General features: G+C 36.1%; 4 protein-coding genes across 4 annotated transcripts; 3 read left to right on the top strand and 1 right to left on the bottom strand.

The window, feature by feature from the left end:
* Nucleotides 1-967: 967 nt before the first annotated feature.
* On the bottom strand, nucleotides 968-2373 carry LOC122134752. Its single transcript, XM_042711441.1, has 2 exons — nucleotides 1360-2373; nucleotides 968-1328 (listed from the first exon to the last, which is right to left on the bottom strand). Exons 1-2 carry the CDS (start codon nucleotides 1839-1841, stop codon nucleotides 968-970), a joined length of 843 nt encoding a protein of 280 aa, XP_042567375.1. The 5' UTR covers nucleotides 1842-2373.
* Nucleotides 2374-3865: 1492 nt separating this feature from the next.
* LOC109055159 (odorant receptor 131-2-like) lies at nucleotides 3866-4967 on the top strand. The gene has a single exon (XM_019072389.2). It carries the CDS (start codon nucleotides 3978-3980, stop codon nucleotides 4965-4967), a length of 990 nt encoding a protein of 329 aa, XP_018927934.1. The 5' UTR covers nucleotides 3866-3977.
* A 5147-nt stretch (nucleotides 4968-10114) lies between these two features.
* LOC109084780 (odorant receptor 131-2-like) lies at nucleotides 10115-11071 on the top strand. The gene has a single exon (XM_019099438.1). It carries the CDS (start codon nucleotides 10115-10117, stop codon nucleotides 11069-11071), a length of 957 nt encoding a protein of 318 aa, XP_018954983.1.
* Nucleotides 11072-14292: 3221 nt separating this feature from the next.
* On the top strand, nucleotides 14293-18976 carry LOC109045874 (diablo homolog, mitochondrial-like). Its single transcript, XM_042710829.1, has 6 exons — nucleotides 14293-14397; nucleotides 14722-14851; nucleotides 16898-17023; nucleotides 17109-17219; nucleotides 17348-17444; nucleotides 18358-18976. Exons 1-6 carry the CDS (start codon nucleotides 14357-14359, stop codon nucleotides 18555-18557), a joined length of 705 nt encoding a protein of 234 aa, XP_042566763.1. The 5' UTR covers nucleotides 14293-14356; the 3' UTR covers nucleotides 18558-18976.
* Nucleotides 18977-20775: the final 1799 nt, after the last annotated feature.

The raw sequence follows: 20775 nt of genomic DNA, 5'->3' as shown, positions 1-20775 counted from the left end.
AAAAAAAAAAAACCCACCTCACACACCTTTCCTTGCCTACACTTTTTTTGCTAACCTTGGGGGATTGCCTTAAAGGGGCCATTGTACAGCTGTCCACTGTAATTACAACAGGGATATAGTTATGATTGTGAAATCTACTCATTTAACTGAAAGGGTTTCCAAATCCACAGAAGTTCACAAAACTACATACAGTACAGTTGCTCTAACTGGTTTGGGGTAAAAATCACGTGCATAGTGTTATGATTAGATGCTGGGCAGGCAAAGAGCAGGCAAGGGAGCGGATCCAAATGCAGCAGTTTATTCAAAGGGTAATCCAAGAGCACAATCCAAAACACAGGGGTCAAAACACGTAATCAGTCTAAACAAAACCAAGCAGGGAAAACAAGGCACAAAGAAACCATGAAGGAAAGCAGGGTAACATCCACAACAACTGACCAAGATTGAGAGACCAACAGCTTTATACACAGGGGCAAACAAGACAATGAGGTAACAAGGGGGGTGTGGTTAATCAGTGTCCATGGCAACTAACAAGGTGGCAGCATAGCAGGGAAACATTACAGGTGAACACTAGGGACACAGAACACAAGGATTGTGACATAGCCCCCCTCCTAAGGAGTGGCTTCCAAACACTCCTAAACCAGAATAGATTAAAGTCCAGGAGGGAGGTGGATTTGAGGTGGAACGGGGGGAGGGATAGAGGGCCAGGTACAAGTGTGGGAGGAGGGCCTGGAGACTGAGGCAGAGCAGGAGGCAGAGCAGGAAGCCAAGCTGGAGCCAGCAGAGCTGAGGACCACCAGGGTGGAGCAGAAGACCACCACAGCAGAGCAGATGGGATTGAAGACCCCCACAGTGAAGCAGATGACCACCAGGGTGGAGCATACAGGACTGAATATCCCCATGGCATGACAGATGGGATCAAAGATCCCCAGGTGACCACCAGGGTGGAGCAGGGAACCACCACAGCAGATCAGGCTGGACTGGAGGAAAAAAAAAGGTTATCAACAGCCTCTGTGGCCAAAACAGGACAGGCAGATAGTTCACATTCAGATGCCACTGCCTCTGGAGGTTTTGCAGCAGAAGCTGCCACCTCTGGAGGAGCTGAAGCGGATGCCGCCACTTTGAGAGGTTCTGCAGTGCAATCCACCACCTCAGAAAGAGTTGGACTCAGAGTCATAGGAACAGGAAATGGCACTCCTGCCCATGACAAGGGAACTGGAGGAGATTCCAGGGCTGGACCTGGCTCAGGAACAGATTCCAGGGTTGGACTTGGCGGAGGGAACAGATTACAGGGCTGGACCTGGCGGAGGGAACAGATTACAGGGCTGGACCTGGCGGAGGGAACAGATTACAGGGCTGGACCTGGCGGACAGTATGCAGCCCAAACACCAGATAGCTACCACCATAACTGGAAGCACTGTAGATAGGGGAACTAGGCTTTGGAATGCCAGCTGTCTCACTGACATTAACGGTGGGTCCGCCGAACTGGAAGCCAGCCTCAAAACACTCATGGCAAGCCTTGTTGTCTCCAAACACAACTCATGATTACTGGGATCTCTGGCATGGCATCCATGACGACCTGAAACTCTGGCGTGTCGTCCATTGTGGCTGAAGACCTTGGCGTGACTTACATGATGGGTGGAGGCTCTGGCGTGGCGGCCATCTTGAGTGCTGATTCTGGCTGGGACATGGCAGCCATCTTGGGAGGTGACTTGGACATGGCAGGCATTTTGGGTGTAGACTCTGGCTTGTGGAGAAGCTCTGCAACAGTGGCCATGTTGTGGAGAGGTGCTGGAGTGGGGAAAACACTGGCCATCACCAGTGTGGGGCTTGCTGGAGACCATGATTGGCCAAGCTCTGTGGCCACCAGAGCTCCCGGACCACTGCCCCCCTCCCCCAAAAGATGTTTAACAGTTGCATTCTCCTTGACCTCCCTAACAGTGAGAGGGGAACCCACAGACAGAAGGGCAGAGTCCAAAAATTCAGCAAGAGACCCTAAAGGACTATTTTTGACCAGGAAGTCTCTGAGTGGTCGATTGAGTCCATAGCAGAAAAAGGCTATTAGAACAAAGTCTGGGAGGTTTGATTTATTGCCAATATCCAAATACCTTTGAATATGGTCCCCGAGTAAAACTGTCCTGGCGTAGGTGAACAAGGGCTACTGCTGGATCCATGTTTGGTCAGTCGTTCTGTTATGACTGGATGCTTGGCAAGCAAAGAGTAGGCAAGGGATCCAAATGCAGCAGCTTATTCAAAGAGTAATCCAAGAGCACAATCCAAAACACAGGGGTCAAAACACAGGTAATCATCCAAACAAAACCAAGCAGGGAAAACAAGGCACAAAGAAACCAGGAAGGAAAACAGGTTAACATCCTAATTGACTGACCAAGACAGACTGAGAGACACACAGCTTTATACACAGGGGCAAACAAGATAACGAGGTAACAAGGGGGCGTGGTTAATCAGTGTCCGTGGCAGCTAACAAGGTGGCAGCATGGCAGGGAGACATGAGGTGAACAACACTAGGGACACAGAACACAAGCAGGGATTGTGACATTCTGACTATGCCACTGTACTGCTGTGAGTCGCCATTCTCTATGATGAATATTCAAGTGATTTTGTCTGGAGCAAGCAACAATTTTATTTATTTTTTTAAGTCTAGTCACAGAAATAACTTATAATTTTTTTTTAGTGACTTACAACTTTTTCTTAATAGTTTCATTTGTACAGAAGAAACATACTAAATAATGGCCCAAATTTAATATGTAGAAATTTCATGTTTATGGCTGGGCAATAAGGTTGTCCAATGGCCAGATGAGTTTCAATCCCACAATTACTCACATGAAACAATCGCAGAAATTTGCAAACAACAACAAATCAATGATCCAATCAATTTCCTATGAACAAAATTAAGTTCCACCATACATTTTATTTTGTCATTCTCATTTCACTCAGATATATGTTACAATATTTAATTTAATTTAATTTATTTGTTTAGTTAACAGGGACATTGTTTCCCACAGACTTACACTATTTGTGGCGGCACTTACCCCCGGGGGAAATATAGGCAATAATACAGCAGACTGGCTGACTGATTTAAAATGCAAATTCATTCTCTGCCAGAGGTGCTTTAGGAGCAGCAGAAACAGCGGTTTCCCTAGTAACGGCTGTAAACAAAGCAGCGTGCTCATAAACGCTGCTTTATCATGCATTATAGGAAAGATTATATAAAAATAACATTGAAGCTTTTCTAAAAACATTCAGTTCCCTTCAAAATACTTTCAAATGAAAACACCCATGCTGGGTTTTGACATTGAAGCGTGCAGTGCTTATGTTTATTCAACAAAATCATAACAGAAATGTCAAACATAACAACATTAAAACCTAAGAGGTCTTTTCCTTTACTAAAAAAAATACATAAAATGCACTTAATTTCAACAGTTTGAAAATGAAAATGAATGAAAATTCTGGATAATGAGAGTGTTGTTACCAATTTTAAATTACTAGAACTTAATTTTACTAGAACTTAATCAACTGAAATTTGACTTTAAATTTCATTTTTGAATGAGATAAAAATAACACATGCTTTTGCAAAATTTTATTTATTTATTTAATTATTTTTATTATTTTTGGAGGAAATGTCCACAAATATCCCCCTTTGTGTGTGTGTGTGTGTGTGTGTGTGTGTGTGTGTGTGTGTGTGTGTGTGTGTGTGTGTGAGTGCTGGCAAACACACACAGACCTCCCCCCTCACACACAAAACAACCACTGGGATTCAACACGTACATGACATAATAATGAGTTTGACCATATTTAAAGTGTGATGCTCTGACAACACTCTGATCTTTCTCTTTGCCTTCAACAACACACAAGCCTGGAGATTTGCATTACAAGGACGTTGTAGATTGCAGTATTATTATATAGGGAGTGTGCTATACCAGTGTCTATGGTCAACATCTTCATGTCTTACTTTTCTAAATATGTCTGCTTTTAAAGGTTCTACAGCGAACCTTACTCAGATTGTATCACTGGTAGATCAAGATGCACCGGTGAAAACTTTCTTGTCTGTGACCCCATGTGTTATTTTCCTTTATGTCAATGGGGTCATGATCTTCACCTTGAGGAAAAAGACTGTTTTTCGGGAGACTTCCCGCTACATTCTGTTTGGTCACATGCTTTGGCTTGATACGCTCCATCTCTTCATGAGTGTAGTGTTGTTTGTGTGTGCTATTAGCAGGATTTTTATTTTGAAAAATGTCTGTATCATTCTTCTTGCAGCTGCGCAAGCTCTTTATCAGGTTGCCTTACTGAATCTGGCTTTAATGTCACTGGAGAGGTATGTGGCCATCTGCTTTCCTCTCAGACACGCAAAAATCACCAGTTACAGAAGAACTCATATAGCTATCAGTGTTGTTTGGACGATGGGTTTGATTCAGTGCTTGTCTGAGATGATTATTTTCTATGCCATTGATTCTACAAACACAGTGATGAATTTGTTCTGCTCAAGAACTACTCTTTTCAGACTTCAGATCTATAAGAAACTTGAAATAGTTTTCACGTGTATATTTTTTGTGTTAGTGTGTTTTGTTATTATCTTTACTTATGCCTCTATAGCAGCTGTGGCTAAAACAGCTGCCTGTGATAAAATGTCAGCCAAAAAAGCAAACAAAACTGTTCTGTTGCATCTAATACAGCTGGGTCTCTGTGCTGCATCCATTTTAGTTGGAGTTATCCAAGAAGCCATTTATGTTTATACTGACTATATGACTTCATTACATGTAATGTATTTTTGCTTTGTAGTGTTCTTGATTTTCCCTAAATGTTTAAGTCCTCTTATATATGGTCTGAGAGACCAGGCCTTCAGCTGTTTATTTAAATATTATTTCACATTTGGTTTCAAAAAGCAAAATAGTTGTAATACAGAAATACATTTAGTAGGAGGAATCGAAAAAATACTAGATACTATGTGAAAGCCTATTGGGATGTTATCTAAAAAGCTTTAGTAAATAACTGAATTGTGGCAAGTCATGTAAGCATGTATTTAAAAAACATACTTAACCTGTCACAATTTTTGCCAGTGCAATGACCACAGATATGAGATTTTAACTGTTTGTTGTCTGTTTAATCTTACACTGTATTATGACAATTGCTTATATACATTGTGAATGAATTTACAATTGTTGAAATATGATACTTTAAGCTTCCAATCTAGCCTTTTCTGGAAATCTGTAAATAAATGTGCAACAGTTAAAGCATTTTATGCAATGTATGTCTATTATTTGTTCATTAACAAAATTCATATGATTGATTTGTGCAATTTTATAGCTTTTACCTTTACTGCTCTTATACAATTAGTGGAGTTTACACCACGATTGTTGCTCAGCTCTCTGTAATATTTCATAAATAGTATTTGACTTTTGTCTTTACATCTTTTCATCATTACTCTGTTTTGCACTCATACAGTTTTATTAACAGTTTCTTGTCCATGTATCTTAAAAGAGTTTATCCATACTGTTTGACTTGACTGTTCTGCTGTACATCCTTTTCAGTGCATCTATGCAATTTATTCTATCAGTCTATCAATCATATTTATTCTGGACATCCATTTTAATTAGATTAAATTTCTTTGTTAAGCCCTGATCACACTTTGCAGCAGTGGTGTAGTAGTGATATAACCTCATTGAATGTAATAAAGAAAGGAATTAATGCACACGTGATGTCAATTGTTGATGTTTACCTATATACAGGAACTCATCTCCTGAATTTCTATTGTATATCGTATTTTGACTCCATAATATGCCCAATCCTAAATAGACAGTTTGTATAAATGCATTCAGCTCACATTCATGCAAAAACATTATACCTGTTTTATTTGATAAACATCACTCAGTTTTTGTTGCAACATTTAAAATATAGATATGCAGTTATAGGTATAGGCACCATCAACAACCATTGATCATTGTCAACAAGAAATATTCTGAATAATTCAATTTTCATTCAATATTAAATTATATAAAAGTTTTTTCATTTCTTTTTAACAAAACTAGTATTACATTCTCAGTTAGACTGTACAAAAATATCACCACGTCTGCACCCTCACTGAATTACAGTTATTTTCATGTATATAGTTGATATTGTCCAAGCTATAGGCCTTTTAAATGCACTGTTTTTTTTATCTGAAAACAACATCTATAAGACTTTCTACACACAGTTTGACCTCTATCTTCACATGCTAAAATATAATTTACTGTATTTATTAATCAATTTTCCAGTTGAGGATGTCAAAGTAAACCAAAGATACGGTGGCCCGAAGTTTTTCACTGCCACATGGTGTCAAAGTAAACACACAAGCATGCGTGCCTTTACACAGACACACACACACACATGCACAAAGGGGCTAATGGGAATCAATACGTACATTGTGACCTAATGATGAGTTTAACAATATTAACAATAAAGTGTGATGCTTTGACAATACTCTGATCTTGCTCTCTCTATGCCTTCAACATCACGCAACCCTGGAGATTTTCAGTTTACAAGGACGTTGTAGATTGTAGTTTAATTCAGCCAGTGTGTTATTACAAACTGTATGGTGAACATCTTTGTGTCTTACTGCGTGACTGTGAGGCAGCATAGTCACGGGTCAAAACACCCCTCTTCCATTCCAACCATTCAAACCATTAAACAGGTTCTCCCTGCACCCACTGAGAAACCTGATCTAGTTATTGGCGATTCTATTGTACGGAACGTGATAATAGAGATACCAGCCACCATAGTCCAATGTTTACCAGGAGCCAGAGTGCCTGACATCTTGGCAAATTTAAAAGTGCTGGCTAATGCTAAACGTAAATACAGTAAGATTGTTATTCACGCCGGTGCTAAAGATGTTCGACTTCGCCAGTCAGAGATCACTAAAAATAACATTAAAGAGATGTGTGAACTTTCAAGTACGATGTCAGACACTGTAATATGCTCTGGTCCCCTCCCTGCTTACCGCGGTGATGAGATACACAGCAGACTGTCATCACTCAATGGCTGGATGTCTAAGTGGTGTCCACAGAATAACATAGGTTCCATAGACAATTGGACGAGTTTTTGGGGCAGACCTGACCTGTTGAAAAGAGATGGTCTTCATCCCTCCTGGGGTGGTGCCGCTCTTCTTTCTAGAAATATGGCACATAGTCTCAGAGTTTGTACTTGACTAACTGGGGCCCAGCTCAGGAAGCAGAAAAACTGGTTAAGGCCACTGTCTGCTAGCCACCTCACGCCACAGAAATCAGTTAATTTTCTGCACATAGAGACTCTTTCACCTAGATATCACACTATAGAGATTGTGTCTATTCCCTGAACTAGAAAATACAAAAAACGTCCAAACCAATTTAAGAGTAACAATTTAATTGATGTTCAACAAATAAAAAACAGATGTTATACGGATTTACAAATGATAAAGCTTGGCTTATTGAATATCAGGTCCCTTTCTATGAAAGCACTTTTTGTAAATGATATGATCACTGATCATAACCTAGATGTGCTCTGTTTTACAGAACCCTGGCCAAAACCTGATGATTATATTATTTTAAATGAGTCTACCCCCCAAGATTACTGTTATAAACATGAGCTACACGTCCAAAAGGTAAAGGGGGAGGTGTTGTTTCAGTTTATAACAATGTTTTCAGTATTTCTCAGAGAGCGGGCTTCAAGTATAACTCGTTTGAAGTAATGGTGCATCATATAACATTATCCAGAGAAACACGTTAATGATAAATCCCTTGTGATGTTTGTACTGGCTACTGTATACAGGTCACCAGGGCACCATACAGACTTTATTAAAGAATGTGCTGATTTTAAATCCGAGTTAGTGCTGGCTGCAGATAAAGTTTTAATTGTTGGTGATTTTAATATCCATGTTGATAATGAAAAAGATGTATTGGGATCAGCATTCATAGACATTCTGAACTCTATTGGGGTTAGACAACGCGTCTCATTGTCAAAATCATACTCTAGATTTAATACTGTCAAATTGAATTAATGTTGATGGTGTTGAAATTATGCAGCCAAGCGATGATATCAATGATCATTATTTAGTCTTGTCCAAACTTCATATAGCTAAAACTGTAAATTCTACTCCTTGTTACAAGTATGGTAGAACCATCACTTCTACTCCAAAAGACTGCTCTGTAAGTAATCTCCCTGATTTATACCAATTCCTTAGCATATCCAAAACCTCAGAACAACTTGATGATGTAAAAGAAACTATGGACTCTCTCTTTTCTAGCATTTTAGATACAGTTGCTCCTTTACACTTAAGGAAGATTAAGGAAAACAGTCTGGCACTATGGTACAATGAACACCCTCGCACCCTAAAGAGAGCAGCTCAGAAAATGGAGCGCAGCTGGAGGAAAACAAAACTAGAGGTATTTCGTATTGCTTGGTGGGAAAGTAACCTATCCTACAGAAAAGCATTAAAAACTGCTAGATCTGATTACTTATCTCTTTTAGAAGAAAACAAACATAACCCCAGGTATTTATTCAATACAGTGGCTAAATTAATGAAAAATAAAGCATCAACAGGTGTTGACATTTGCCAACTGCACAGCAGTAATGACTTTATGAACTACTTTACTTCCAAGATCGATACTATTAGAAATAAAATTGTAACCATGCACCCGTCAGCTACAGTATCACATCAGAAAGTGTGCTATAGATTGCCTAAGGAACAAATCCACTCATTGTGGTATAAACTTGTTAAATCATCTGAACCAACAACATGTTTGTTAGACCCTATTCCATCTAAGCTCCTAAAAGAGGTGCTTCCAGAAGTCATAGATCATTTTCTGACTATTATTAATTCGTCATTGTCATTAAAATATGTCCCCAAAACCTTCAAATTGGCTGTTATTAAGACTTCCATCAAAAAAACATAACTTGACCCCAAAGAACTAAAAAATAAAACATTGTGAATCCTTCAAAACTGCTGGCCCTAATGATCCATGGATATGTAGGCACAGGAGTGGGCCCAGTGACTCAGGTGTCAAATACAGTTATCAGGGCCTTCATTATATGAACAGACTACAGATTCAGCTCCTTCATGGTAGAAGTTGTAGAAATCACTATGCATATACCAAATACGATTCATCGTGAAGCCCTGTCTGAACAGAACAAACACTGAACTGACTCTGCTTGACTATTAACTTGATTCTGAAAGTTTCCTGTTTATCACTGTGAAGCTGCTTTGACACAATCTGTATTGCATAAAATGCTATAGAAATAAAGGTTACTTGACTTGAAATTATGTAAAACATTGTGCTCCATACTGTATGTGATGTGCATTTCATATTTAGAAGCATGATTTCATTTTTTTTATTTGTATTTTTTTTTTAAATCTACTTTTTAAAATTGGATTTTATATGTTATGAAATTGCTCAATAAGTATTACGTTGGCCGAAGCCAAGTTCTAAATGTCACAACTGAAGTATAAAATATTTCCTCTTGATGTAGCATATTCGTGTTCAAATCATATTACTAACTTCCTATTAAATCCCTTATCAAAATCCCTGTTCATTCATTTTTATTTTGAGAGTTGAAAGAGTAAATACTGTTTTTTTTGGGGGGGGAGGGGGGGTGCAGTGGTGATTCTGTAACAATAGTTCTGTTGAAAAAAACAGCATCATTAAAGCTCGATGGTAGATAGAATGTTTTTTATAAGTACTCTGTTAACAGTGAAATATGGGCAATGAAATAATTGCAATCACATTGCATATAGTATTTTTCTTTCAGTCTTTTTTTTTCTTTTCGAGAGGAGGGGCCTCAAACTGTTTTTTTGAAACTGGCCTCTGAAAATCCCACCTCTGACTATATGCTACAGGTATATTGTTTGACAGCTATTAGTGAAATGGACAACCTAGATCTTTGTGACGCACATACACAAATCACCCACTGGGATTCAGTTTCACAGTATTTAAAATGTGATGCTCTGTCGTCTGTGCCTTCAGCAGCACCTGTGAGGGAAGCACGTGCTGTAGATTTGCAAGGACCTTGGAGATTGCAGTATTACTCTATTCAGTGTTCGGTAACAGCATCTGTGGTTAATTTGATCTGATGTCTTATGCTTCTGAAGATGTCTAATTTTAATGACACTAAATCTAATCTCACTCAGACTCTGTTGGTGCTGGATCGAGATGCACCAATGAAGGCGTTTTTGTTTGTGACTCCATGTGTTATTTTCCTCTATGTCAATGGGGTCATGCTCTTCACTTTGAGGAAAAAGACTGTTTTTCAGGAAGCATCCCGTTATATTCTGTTTGGTCACATGCTTTGGGTCGATACGCTCAATCTCTTTATGAGTGTAGTGTTGTATATATGTGCTGTCAGTAGGATTTTAATTATGAAAAATGTCTGTCTTGTTCTTCTCATTGCTGCACAAGCTCTCTTTCAAGTTTCTACTATAAATCTGGCTTTAATGTCACTGGAGAGGTATGTGGCCATCTGCTTTCCTCTCAGACATGTAGAAATCACCAGTTACAGAAGAACTCATATAGCTATCAGTGTTGTTTGGACGATGGGTTTGATTCAGTGCTTGTCTGAGATGATTATTTTCTATGCCATTGATTCTACAAACACAGCAATGCATTTGTTCTGCTCAAGAACTACTCTTTTCAGACTTCAGATCTATAAGAAAATTGATATAGCTTTCACATGTCTATTTTTCGTGTCTGTTAGTTTTGTTATTATCTTTACTTATGCCTCTATAGCAGCTGTGGCTAAAACAGCCGCCTGTGATAAAATGTCAGCAAAAAAAGCCAACAAGACTGTTCTGTTGCATCTAATACAACTGGGTCTCTGTGCTGCATCTATTTTAGTTGGAGTTATCCAAGAAGCCATTTTCGTTTATACTGACTATATGACTTCATTGAATGTGATGTATTTTTGCTTTTTAGTGTTCATAATTTTCCCCAAATGCTTAAGTCCTCTTATATATGGTCTGAGAGACCAGGCCTTCAGCTGTTTATTTAAATACTACTTCACTTTTGGTAAAGGCAAAGTCAAACCATTTGTCATAGAGCAACACGTTTAGTAGCAGTGGTTTAAAAATAAGCACTTAACGTGGTATTATTTCAAGCAAAAGTGACATCTAAATGAACTCTGATGTACTGTAAGTAAAGTCCTGTTCATTCACTGACTCACTTGTGTGTCAGGGGAGACATTAAAACCATGTGCGAAACAAAATAAAATGTGGATATGGAATGAGATGCTTCTTCTTTCTAAATGACTGGCAGATTGTTTCACAAGAGATATTCTTTAATGTTTGACATGTTCTCTGCATCTTTTCACCACTGTCCCACTGGACCTTTAGCATGACTGTTAAGAAACCCTGTTTGTCAAACATCACATTAAGAAAAACAGCTACGTTTTGAATATTTAATGTAACTGACAGGGAAAAACAAAAAGGATTTAGTTCAACAAGGCTCTACATTTTCAAGGCCCAGACTCAAAAGCAGTGCCCAACCACTTTGTAATAAATGCAATGGTTTGCTTTTATTAAGGGTCAAACATTAACACCTGTGTATTCTCTCTGTAAAATGATATTTGCTTTGTGGCAGTGAAACTGGGAATAGTCTCTCTTTAACTCACCCTGATGTCGTGTGTCAGTGTGACTTTCTTTCTTTTGCAGAACACAAAGAAAATATTTTGAAGAATGTTGGTAACCAAAGAGCTTCATCTTCCATTGTAATCAAAACCGGTTAAGCAACATTCTTCAAGATAGCTTTGTTTATGTTCCATAGAAGAAAGAAAGTCATACGGGTCATATGAGAGTGAGTAAAAGACAAAAGAATTTTCTGTGGTTAGTTTAACATTTGGCCAGCAGTACCTTTTTACATTGTCCTCTATGACTTTGAGCACAGGATGAAATCCCCCTGATGAACTTACTAATGCCACTTCCTGCAGCAACATAAGCTTCCTCTGGAGGTCTCCCATCCATGGACTGTCCAGGCTAAATCCTGTTTAGCTTCAGTGGGTTTGCAGTCACATGCTGCAGGTTAAGCTGCTGGCTGTTATTGACCCGCTACTTAAATCCCATATCGCTAGTACATAGTTACAAAATTTCATAAATGTTCCAATATTACAGTTTTCATCAGTTTGTGTATTTCTGACAAAACACTTGGTAAGACACTTTATTTAGTTTAAATAACTTTTCATTTTAATCCTCAGTTCCAATAATGGTGAATTGATCAAATACAAAAAAAAAAAAAAAATGCTGAATACTGAATACTGAAATGCAATTCCAAATCATTCAACAATAATCACAAAATAGATAAGAATATATTTATATTAGACTATATATTCACAGACTTGCTGATTCATACTGATCTGCTAAATTTTGAAGACATTAAAGTAAATTAGTGCATTCTTGCAAATTAAGTGTTTATTTACCATGGTCCATACATTTTATTTTTTAAATTAAATAGATTTAGGCAATTCATATATTGAGAACTGATATCATCTACTGTTATATTGGAAATACTCCATATAATTTGTATATCTTTAATGTTTATTGTTTGTTAATTCATGTTTAATTTTCATATGAATTGAATGGAAAATAAAACTGCACTTAATTTATATGCATTGTATTCTACTTAATGAAATTTAAAAAAAAATGTAATTATAATTCTGTTTGTGGTATCAACTTTACATGTGTGGCTTATTTTTCATAGATAATGTCTTAGGAACATTCATTAGAATATATTATTTGTAAAATCAAACAAACAAACAATTCAGAGCTTTGAAGAGTATTTCATTAAGTAATTGTAAAAGCGTTGAACAGACTTTTAAGTTTCCTTTTTAAAAATGTGAATAATATTGACAAACACCCACACTGGAACTACCCTCCACCTCAAAGTTAGTGATCGCATTAATTATTTATGTTCACTTTTTGGGTTTGTTTTTATATGATTGTTTAGGGAATAGGCATTTCCATAAAGACTGACAGAGATTACAGTAATAGTCCTCAGGGCCTAAATACTTCCCAAACACGTTTTTAATGAGAGGTTAATCTAAGACCGGCTTCTCTATTCTCTTTTTAATGATGAATAGAAGTGACATCGGGACGTGACTCAACTATGTTCACTTGAGCTATATGAGGCTGCAGCTGAGGACATCTAACAGAGTTCTAATTCAGAGCAGTGAAGGCATTTACTTCTGAAGGCTTGTATTGTTCGTAAATCAATTTGATAATTCCTGGAACTAAATAAACCAATGTCTTCCTTCAGGGTTATTATCATTCACTAAAACTGAAACTAAAACCATAAAAAACTTATTAATTACTTGAAATAAAATAAACATTAACTGAAATAAAACATAAAAAAAAACTTGGACTCATATTAATTTAAGCTAGTTGCCAAAACCATCATTTCTCATTTTCATTTAGTTATATGTATGTGTAATATGTATGTATGTTTATCTTTGTAGACATATTTTTAAATAAATAAAATAAAATGAATGAAACTAATTAAATTTAATTATTAACAAAAACTATAGTAGTATCTAATAGTAATAGATACTAAAATAACAATCTCTATTTGGTTTATTATTAAGCCTAAATCATAAAACTGCATGTACAAAAACTACTTGATTCTGAAAGAGAAAAAAGAGAAATAATATAGCCTAATATCACGTTGCAATGTTATTCAGGTCATATATGAGAGGACAGATAAGGTCAAACCAAAAACATGATGCAGTTTCTGTAAAACTGGATCCAGGGTTTGATTAAAATGCCATGGCATTGCTGAAGGAAGCGTACTTGCAGACCTGGTTGTGGCAGTTGTGGCAGTACATGACTGCCATAGAGACAGAGAAAATAAAACCGATTGCATGTATGAACAAAAAGAGGCTTGTAGGTCATTAACAAAATTAAATTCCACTGGTAGAAACTTAATAATAATAATAATAATAATAATAATAATAATAATTATATGTTTTATTTTGTTTTGTTGTGACATTTTATTTTATGAGTGGAATGAAATTTTATTTTGAGTTTAGTATTGAGTATGACTTTTATAGGCTTATCTCATCAGTCTCATTTAGGCAGTATAACCAATGACAAAAACAGCAATAATTCTTCTTATTATTATTATTATTATTACGATGATACTGCCTTAACAATACTGAAGGAAACTGACACTTAAACAGGAATTATTATTAAATATTTAGTAGTAGTAGTAGTATTGTTAAGTGTGTAATTCGCCCAGGATTCAATCTTCTTAAATATTCATAAGGCTCATTATTATTAAACAGGACCTGAGGGTGCAATTCTCAGTCAACACCGATAGGGGGAGACTTTCATTTCTTCATCTGAACAAGTATGGCGGCGTACAGAAGGAAATTGTTTGCTGTCGGATTGAGGTGGTATATATTTTTAATTGTCTCATGCTTCAATACAATTTAATTTCATGCAACGAAATTGTAGTATATTTGTATTTCTGCACAACTAATTAATGGATGGAACAATAGTTGCTGTTACACAAACATGTCTTTGGGTTCGCTGTATGATTCGCTGCCTAACTTTCTTGTTTTAGCTTCATTATTTTGGAGCTGACTTTTCGTTTCATTGTAGCCTCATGTGTTTAAACTGTCATGAATATGAAGTTTTGTCCTCGTACTGAGTGACTGAATTATACATCGTAGGTTGTTCCTGAAATGAGCTTTGTCGTTTTGTGTTTTGTGTAGCTGGGCAGCTTTGATGAGCAGAAGCGTCTGTCAGAGCAGCCGCAGACTGGCTGTGCTGCCCACACTCCTCAGAAACAACTGGAAGACTTTGAGTGTCACAGGTGCTCTGTGTGCTGTTCCTTTCATCCAGGTCTGCGCCATGATAATGTGATTGGAATATGGACTGTTTGATTGTTATAGCTGCTAATATTTCGTACACAAATGCAGAGTTTAAAAGATAGCATCATTAATGATAGAATTTGTAGAATCTTCACGTATAATTCACTGTAATTACATTTACATCAATGTAATTGCTCGTATATTTATGTGAAGAAATAGCCATTCAGTTCATTGAGTTTATTTACATTTACAATTAATGCATTTTATTTCTAATCATCTCTTGAAGTTAAACTGTTGACATTTAAGGTTTGACATCTAAAGGGATACTCCAGCCCAAAATGAAAATTTTGTCATTAATCACTTACCCCCATGTTGTTACAAACCTGTAAAAGCTCTGTTCATTTTCGGGACACAATTTAAGATATTTAGGATGAAATCCTGGAGGCTTGTGACTGTCCCATAGACTGCCAAGTAAATAGCAGTGTCAAGGTCCATAAAAGGTATGAAAGTGGTCGTCAGAATACTCCATCTGCCATCAGACGTGCAATCTGGGTTATATGAAGCGACGGGAACACTTTTTGTAAGCGAAGAAAACAAAAAATAATGACTTTATTCAATAATTCATGTATCACATATGCTGTGTATGCTCTTCTGTGTCATCCGTGCCATAAGGATGTGCTGTTTCTACATGTATTTAGCTTTGATTTGAAATAAAACATTTGAAATAAAACAGCGCATCCTTGTGTGTATGACACAAAAGAGCATACACAGCATACAGTGATATGGAGAGACACAGAGGAGACCGTTGACAAAGGAATTATAGAATAAAATCGTTATTTTTGTTTTCTTCGCTTACAAAAAGTATTCCCATCACTTCATATAACCCAGATTGCACGTCTGATGGCAGATGGAGTATTCTGACGATGACTTTCATACCTTTTATGAACCTTGACACTGTTATTTACTTGGCAGTCTATGGGACTGTCTCAAGCCTCCCGGTTTTCATCCAAAATATCTTAAATTGTGTTCTGAAGATGAATGGAGCTTTTACGGGTTTGGAACGACATGGGGGTAAGTGATCAATGACAAAATTTTCGTTTTGGGTTGGAGTATCCCCTTAACCTTTGTGCTGTGCTGAGAGTCCTTTACCTAATTTAATGTGTAAGCAACCTTTTAAAAATTGCTTGTATATCTCACATTATAGTTTATTATCACCAAATCTTAGAGCCAATCTTTTTGTCAACTTGTTTTCTTTCAGTTTAGCACAGGTTTTGTGTTTCTTTTTGGAATTGATTGTTTCTAGGCCACATTGATCTGAGTTTATGCACCTTAGTTTTTTGTTTCTGTGCCACATTGATCTTTTTTTTTTTTTTGTGGATAATATTGGCAGTGTTCACTCATAAACTGAGGTGCTTAAGCTCAGATGAGGCATTACAAACAATCAATTCCAAAAAGAAATGCAAACCCTGTGCTAATCGAAAACAAGCAAACAGTTAATAAAAATATTGAATTCTTTATTTGGTAATAAAATAGCATTTTATAATTTATTTTTTTTTTTTTTGTTGGTTGTTCATGTTGTGTATAGTGTTTTGGGGTTTGGTAGGAAATAAAGGTACAAAAATGATCTAAATTTGGGGGAAGTTTTTACAACCTGTGTGAGTCAGTAAGTTTTAGTCCAATGCGATAACATTAACTAGCATTTTTTGATAAAAGAAAATTACTTATACAGATTACTTATGCAGATTTTGTGTGCAAAGATGGGAGCGTTAAAGGAGATAGTGTGTGCAAATATCAGAGAAAACGTAAAGCATTTCAATAAAATAGCACAAAACATCTACATTACACATCTTTAGTTAAGCACATCTGTGTGGGACCTCAATTTTTTAATAGTGGCATACCATGGTTTGGCTTAGCTCATGTATATTAATCAGATAGCATGACTGAACGGCCTATGAAGATGACCTAGTAATGTCAACATGAGCTAATTAATGTTACAATTCACCGTGTAGAACTTCATTTCCACTAAATTGGTATCTGACAAACCTCTTAACCACTCTTTTCTCTTTGTCTTGTTTAGAAACCAGAAAATCTGTCCCATAAAGATCTGGTTCGGAGAGCATCATCTCTGGTCACAAACAGTGCTAATACTTACCTCTCACAAACAACTTTAGCACTGCTTGATTCCATTTCAGGTTATAATATGGTAATCAAAACTATTAGAACAGTCGCTGTCATTTTCATGATTTAAAAATCGCAAAAACAACATCCAACATACTTGTCTTCTCTAGGCTATAGACAGACTTGTGTCATTACACAAGCACTATGTGGATTCCATCAACAGAATCAGTTCTGTGGATGAGGATGCAATCTGGCAGCTCATTCTTAGGCGTCGTCAGGAGGTAATGACTTGAAAACATGGAGTTATTGTCACAAGCTTTCAAATTAGAAGTAATACCCTTTTCTTTATATCTTCTTTTTAATCAAATTGATTGCAAAGTTGTTGTTGTTGTTTTTAAATTTTTATTAGGTAATTGACAGGAGAAAGGATTACAAACGATTTGAATCCTGCTGGATGAAGGCAATCGATCTCTCAAAGCTGGCAACAGAGGCAGCTTTCAATGCAGGTAGCTCTCATCTTCTGGAACAGGCATTTAACAATTTTTTTTAGTTTTTTTTTTGATTTTTTTTTTTATTATGTTTTTTGTTAGTTTGGGTTTTTTAATTTTTTTTTATGTTTTTTAATGTGGTCTCTTATGCTGAATTTGTTTGATTTTTATTTGGTTATGTTATTTTTTTTTATGTTTTTATTAGTTTTTATTTATTTAGTTAATAATAAAAAAATCAAACAATGTTTATATTATTATATTATACTATATTATATTATATTATATTATAATTGCACTATATAAGTTTGGGGTTTGGGAAGTTTTTTAGTTTTTTTTAAATGAAGTCTCACATGCTTACTAAGCTGCATTTATTTGATCAAAATATTATAACAATTTAAAATAACTTTATTTAAATATATTTTTAAAATCGAATTTATTCATTTGACGGGAAAGCTACATTTTCAGCAGCCATTACTACAGTCTTAAGTGTCATAATTTACTGATTTTTATTTATTTATTTATTTTCATTTTTTATTATATGAACGTTTGTAATTTGCTGTATTTGGTCACCATTTTCACCCTTTTTGCCTTTACTAGTGAATTTTAATTGATCCAGTGTGGTGTTACAAATGATTTATTAAAAGTACAAATATACTATGTAGTCTCAATTAATATGAGGTTGAAAATCTATAAGAAATTAAAAAATGTGTGAAGAACAAAATGTCACCACAGGGCATGTCAATAAAAGGTTTTCATGCCAGTTATTACAGAGATATAAAGCAAATGAATTTGCATCATATTACTTTGAAATAAGTGTGATTTATTTTAGAGATCTATTGAAATTTGGCACCTACTGCCACTTGGTGGTAATTTGTTAAATTGCCCTTTTAACCATATGTATTAATAGCTTAACCATGCTTGTCCTCTCCAGGGGCTGACCAAGCTTCTATGACAGCAGAGAACAGTCTACAGCTCGCACAGTCCCAGGTGGAAGAGGCTCAACAGCTGATGCTGGAAGCTGAGAGACAACTCAAAAACTCTAAAGCTGAGGAAAGTGAGAGGCTTCAAAATGCTTTCAGCACTGCAATGGAGGAGGAAGACGTCCCAGATGCATATTTACGAGAGGACTAGTCACATCGAGACCTTTAACACAGCTTTAAAGTATCTTAAGCACTCTGGTACAAAGACCTGTACAACTACTGAAGCACAGAATTGTATTTCTGTTTGATTAATTGGGCAAATGCTGTGAAATGTGGGAGACTCTGTGGTGCATCCAGGAGAATTTATATAAATTAAGTATTAAATACAAAACTATGATGGTTGGAAAAGGGACTTGGTAGATAAATACATTCTAGATCAGGGGCTTCACATTTGCTTGTAATTGTCAAATGCAATTGCAATGTAATTTTTGGGGATTTAAAAACTTTTTTACTGTATTGACAATATGTTTGATTTATAATTACAGACACATGCTAACTTTGTGATTTCTTGTTAATTTTTTAAATAAACATTCTCTCGTCAGTCTGGTTTTTCCGAGCCAGCCTTCCAAACACTCTGATCTATCTCCTCTTATCTCCACCTGTTATTTGTGGGCTGAAGGGCTCATTAGCAGCGTATCCATCTTGTCAGTAGAGGTGTTGTCTGCCTTTTTGGCATTTGAAGTTTTTTCATTTCACTTATAACTTTTTCAGTCAGCCCTCAAGAGCCAAGATCTTATGTTGTTCCTTAATCCTTTCTGATCTCATGGCTTATAACTTAATGCTTAGGCTACACACACATAAAGATCAATCAGAACTTGTCATCAAAATTGTTGTCAATGACAGTTTGGTTTCCGGGATATTTTTTTTTTTTTTTGACCTGGTTTTAATAATTAGATTTAAAGAATTTTTACAGTACTATATGTCTGGATTTAACAGAGAGTGGATAAGGAAATTATCTCGACTGATGATTGAACAACCAGAAGGTGGCGCTATAGGACAATTTATAGTTGACTTATGGAACTAACACTTTTGTAGTGTTTTGTGTGGTTGTTTCCTGTATTTGTTCTATTCACTATTCATTCATGCATGCATTCAACTATAGATGTGTTAAAAACAATCTATTAAAGATCTTTGCGAAACAAATTTTCATAATATATCATTTATTCTAAGACAATTATTTCTGCTATTAATTTTATGAATTTTTATTTTATTTTATTTTTAGAGCTACAATTTCAACTGATGCTTAGAAAATACTATAAAAGGCACAGTTAGATATGCATATTTTATGCTAATACTTTTTTAAACCATCTATTAAAATGTGATCTGTGAAAACCTCCCTTCTAGACTTCCAGAAAAGTTTTGTAAAATGCAATAAAACCAAGAATCTTTGATTTGTTAATTCTCTTTAACTTTTATGTAACTGACAAACGTACAAAGAAAAGGCCACATGGGCTCAGGAGTTCTTCAGAAAACCACTGTCGCTTAACATAGTCTGCCGCTACATCAAGAAATGCAACTTGAATCTCTGTTTTAGAAGAAAGCAATACATAAATTTTATGCAGTGATGCCGCTGGGTTCTGTGGGCCAGAGCTCATCTCAGATAGTCAAAAAGACACTGGAAATGTGTGCTGTGGTCAGATGAGTCCACATTTAAACTTCTCAGTCCCAAAGACCAAAGGGTCCATCCAGACTTTCACCAGCGACAGAAAATCAAACGTCTGGCATGGTGTGGGGGTGCAGCTGAGCAAATGGAATGGGTGACTGACATACTGTATGTGCGAAGGTAACATTGACATGGAGGCATATATTTGAATTGTACAGAGACATATACTGCCATCAAGATGATGTATTTCATATGAAGTCCATAGTTATTAGATCAAGACAATGCCAGGTCTCAATCTGCATGTTCTACAACAGCGTGGTTTGAGTGAATCTGCAGTCTCTGTCTCCCATTGAAGGAAAGTTGATATGACACAGTTTTAAACATGCCTCTGCCCCAACTTTTTTGGAGTGTTTTGCAGCCATCAAAATCAAAATTTGTTTATATTTAAAAAATAAAATTAGGTTGGCCAAGTTTAAAGAGAACGAACAAATAACTCTAAAGATTTTATTGCATGTCACAAAACGTCTTTTCTGGAATATTCAAAATTGTAAAAAAAAAAAAAATGTACAACTAGATAAGAGATATGATTAATAGATTAAAAACATGCTAAAAGGCCAAAGGTGAAAGGTCATAAGTGTTTTTTTTTTCAAATATGGATCAAATATGGCCCATAAAGACCACAGATGTACCACTTTCTAAAGTAATTTTAATAAAAGCAATTTTATTAAAATACTGAACTGAAAATAAGCATTTATTATGTTTGTTT

This window comes from Cyprinus carpio, chromosome A21, assembly GCF_018340385.1.
Source record: "Cyprinus carpio isolate SPL01 chromosome A21, ASM1834038v1, whole genome shotgun sequence".
NCBI classification, from domain to species: domain Eukaryota; kingdom Metazoa; phylum Chordata; class Actinopteri; order Cypriniformes; family Cyprinidae; genus Cyprinus; species Cyprinus carpio.
This window is presented reverse-complemented; position numbering and strand designations above follow the sequence as displayed.

Bases quoted from the DNA above. Each gene is read 5' to 3' on its own strand.
- LOC122134752 (XM_042711441.1), bottom strand. From the start codon at position 1,841: ATGGTCTCCAGCAAGCCCCACACTGGTGATGGCCAGTGTTTTCCCCAC. The intron at 1,329-1,359 runs GTCCAGCCCTGT...TCCCTCCGCCAG, and splicing joins GGCTGCATACTGTCCGCCAG to GTCCAGCCCTGTAATCTGTT.
- LOC109045874 (XM_042710829.1), top strand. From the start codon at position 14,357: ATGGCGGCGTACAGAAGGAAATTGTTTGCTGTCGGATTGAG. The intron at 14,398-14,721 runs GTGGTATATATT...TGTTTTGTGTAG, and splicing joins TTGTTTGCTGTCGGATTGAG to CTGGGCAGCTTTGATGAGCA. The intron at 17,445-18,357 runs GTAGCTCTCATC...TGTCCTCTCCAG, and splicing joins AGAGGCAGCTTTCAATGCAG to GGGCTGACCAAGCTTCTATG.
- LOC109055159 (XM_019072389.2), top strand. From the start codon at position 3,978: ATGTCTGCTTTTAAAGGTTCTACAGCGAACCTTACTCAGATTGTATCA.
- LOC109084780 (XM_019099438.1), top strand. From the start codon at position 10,115: ATGTCTAATTTTAATGACACTAAATCTAATCTCACTCAGACTCTGTTG.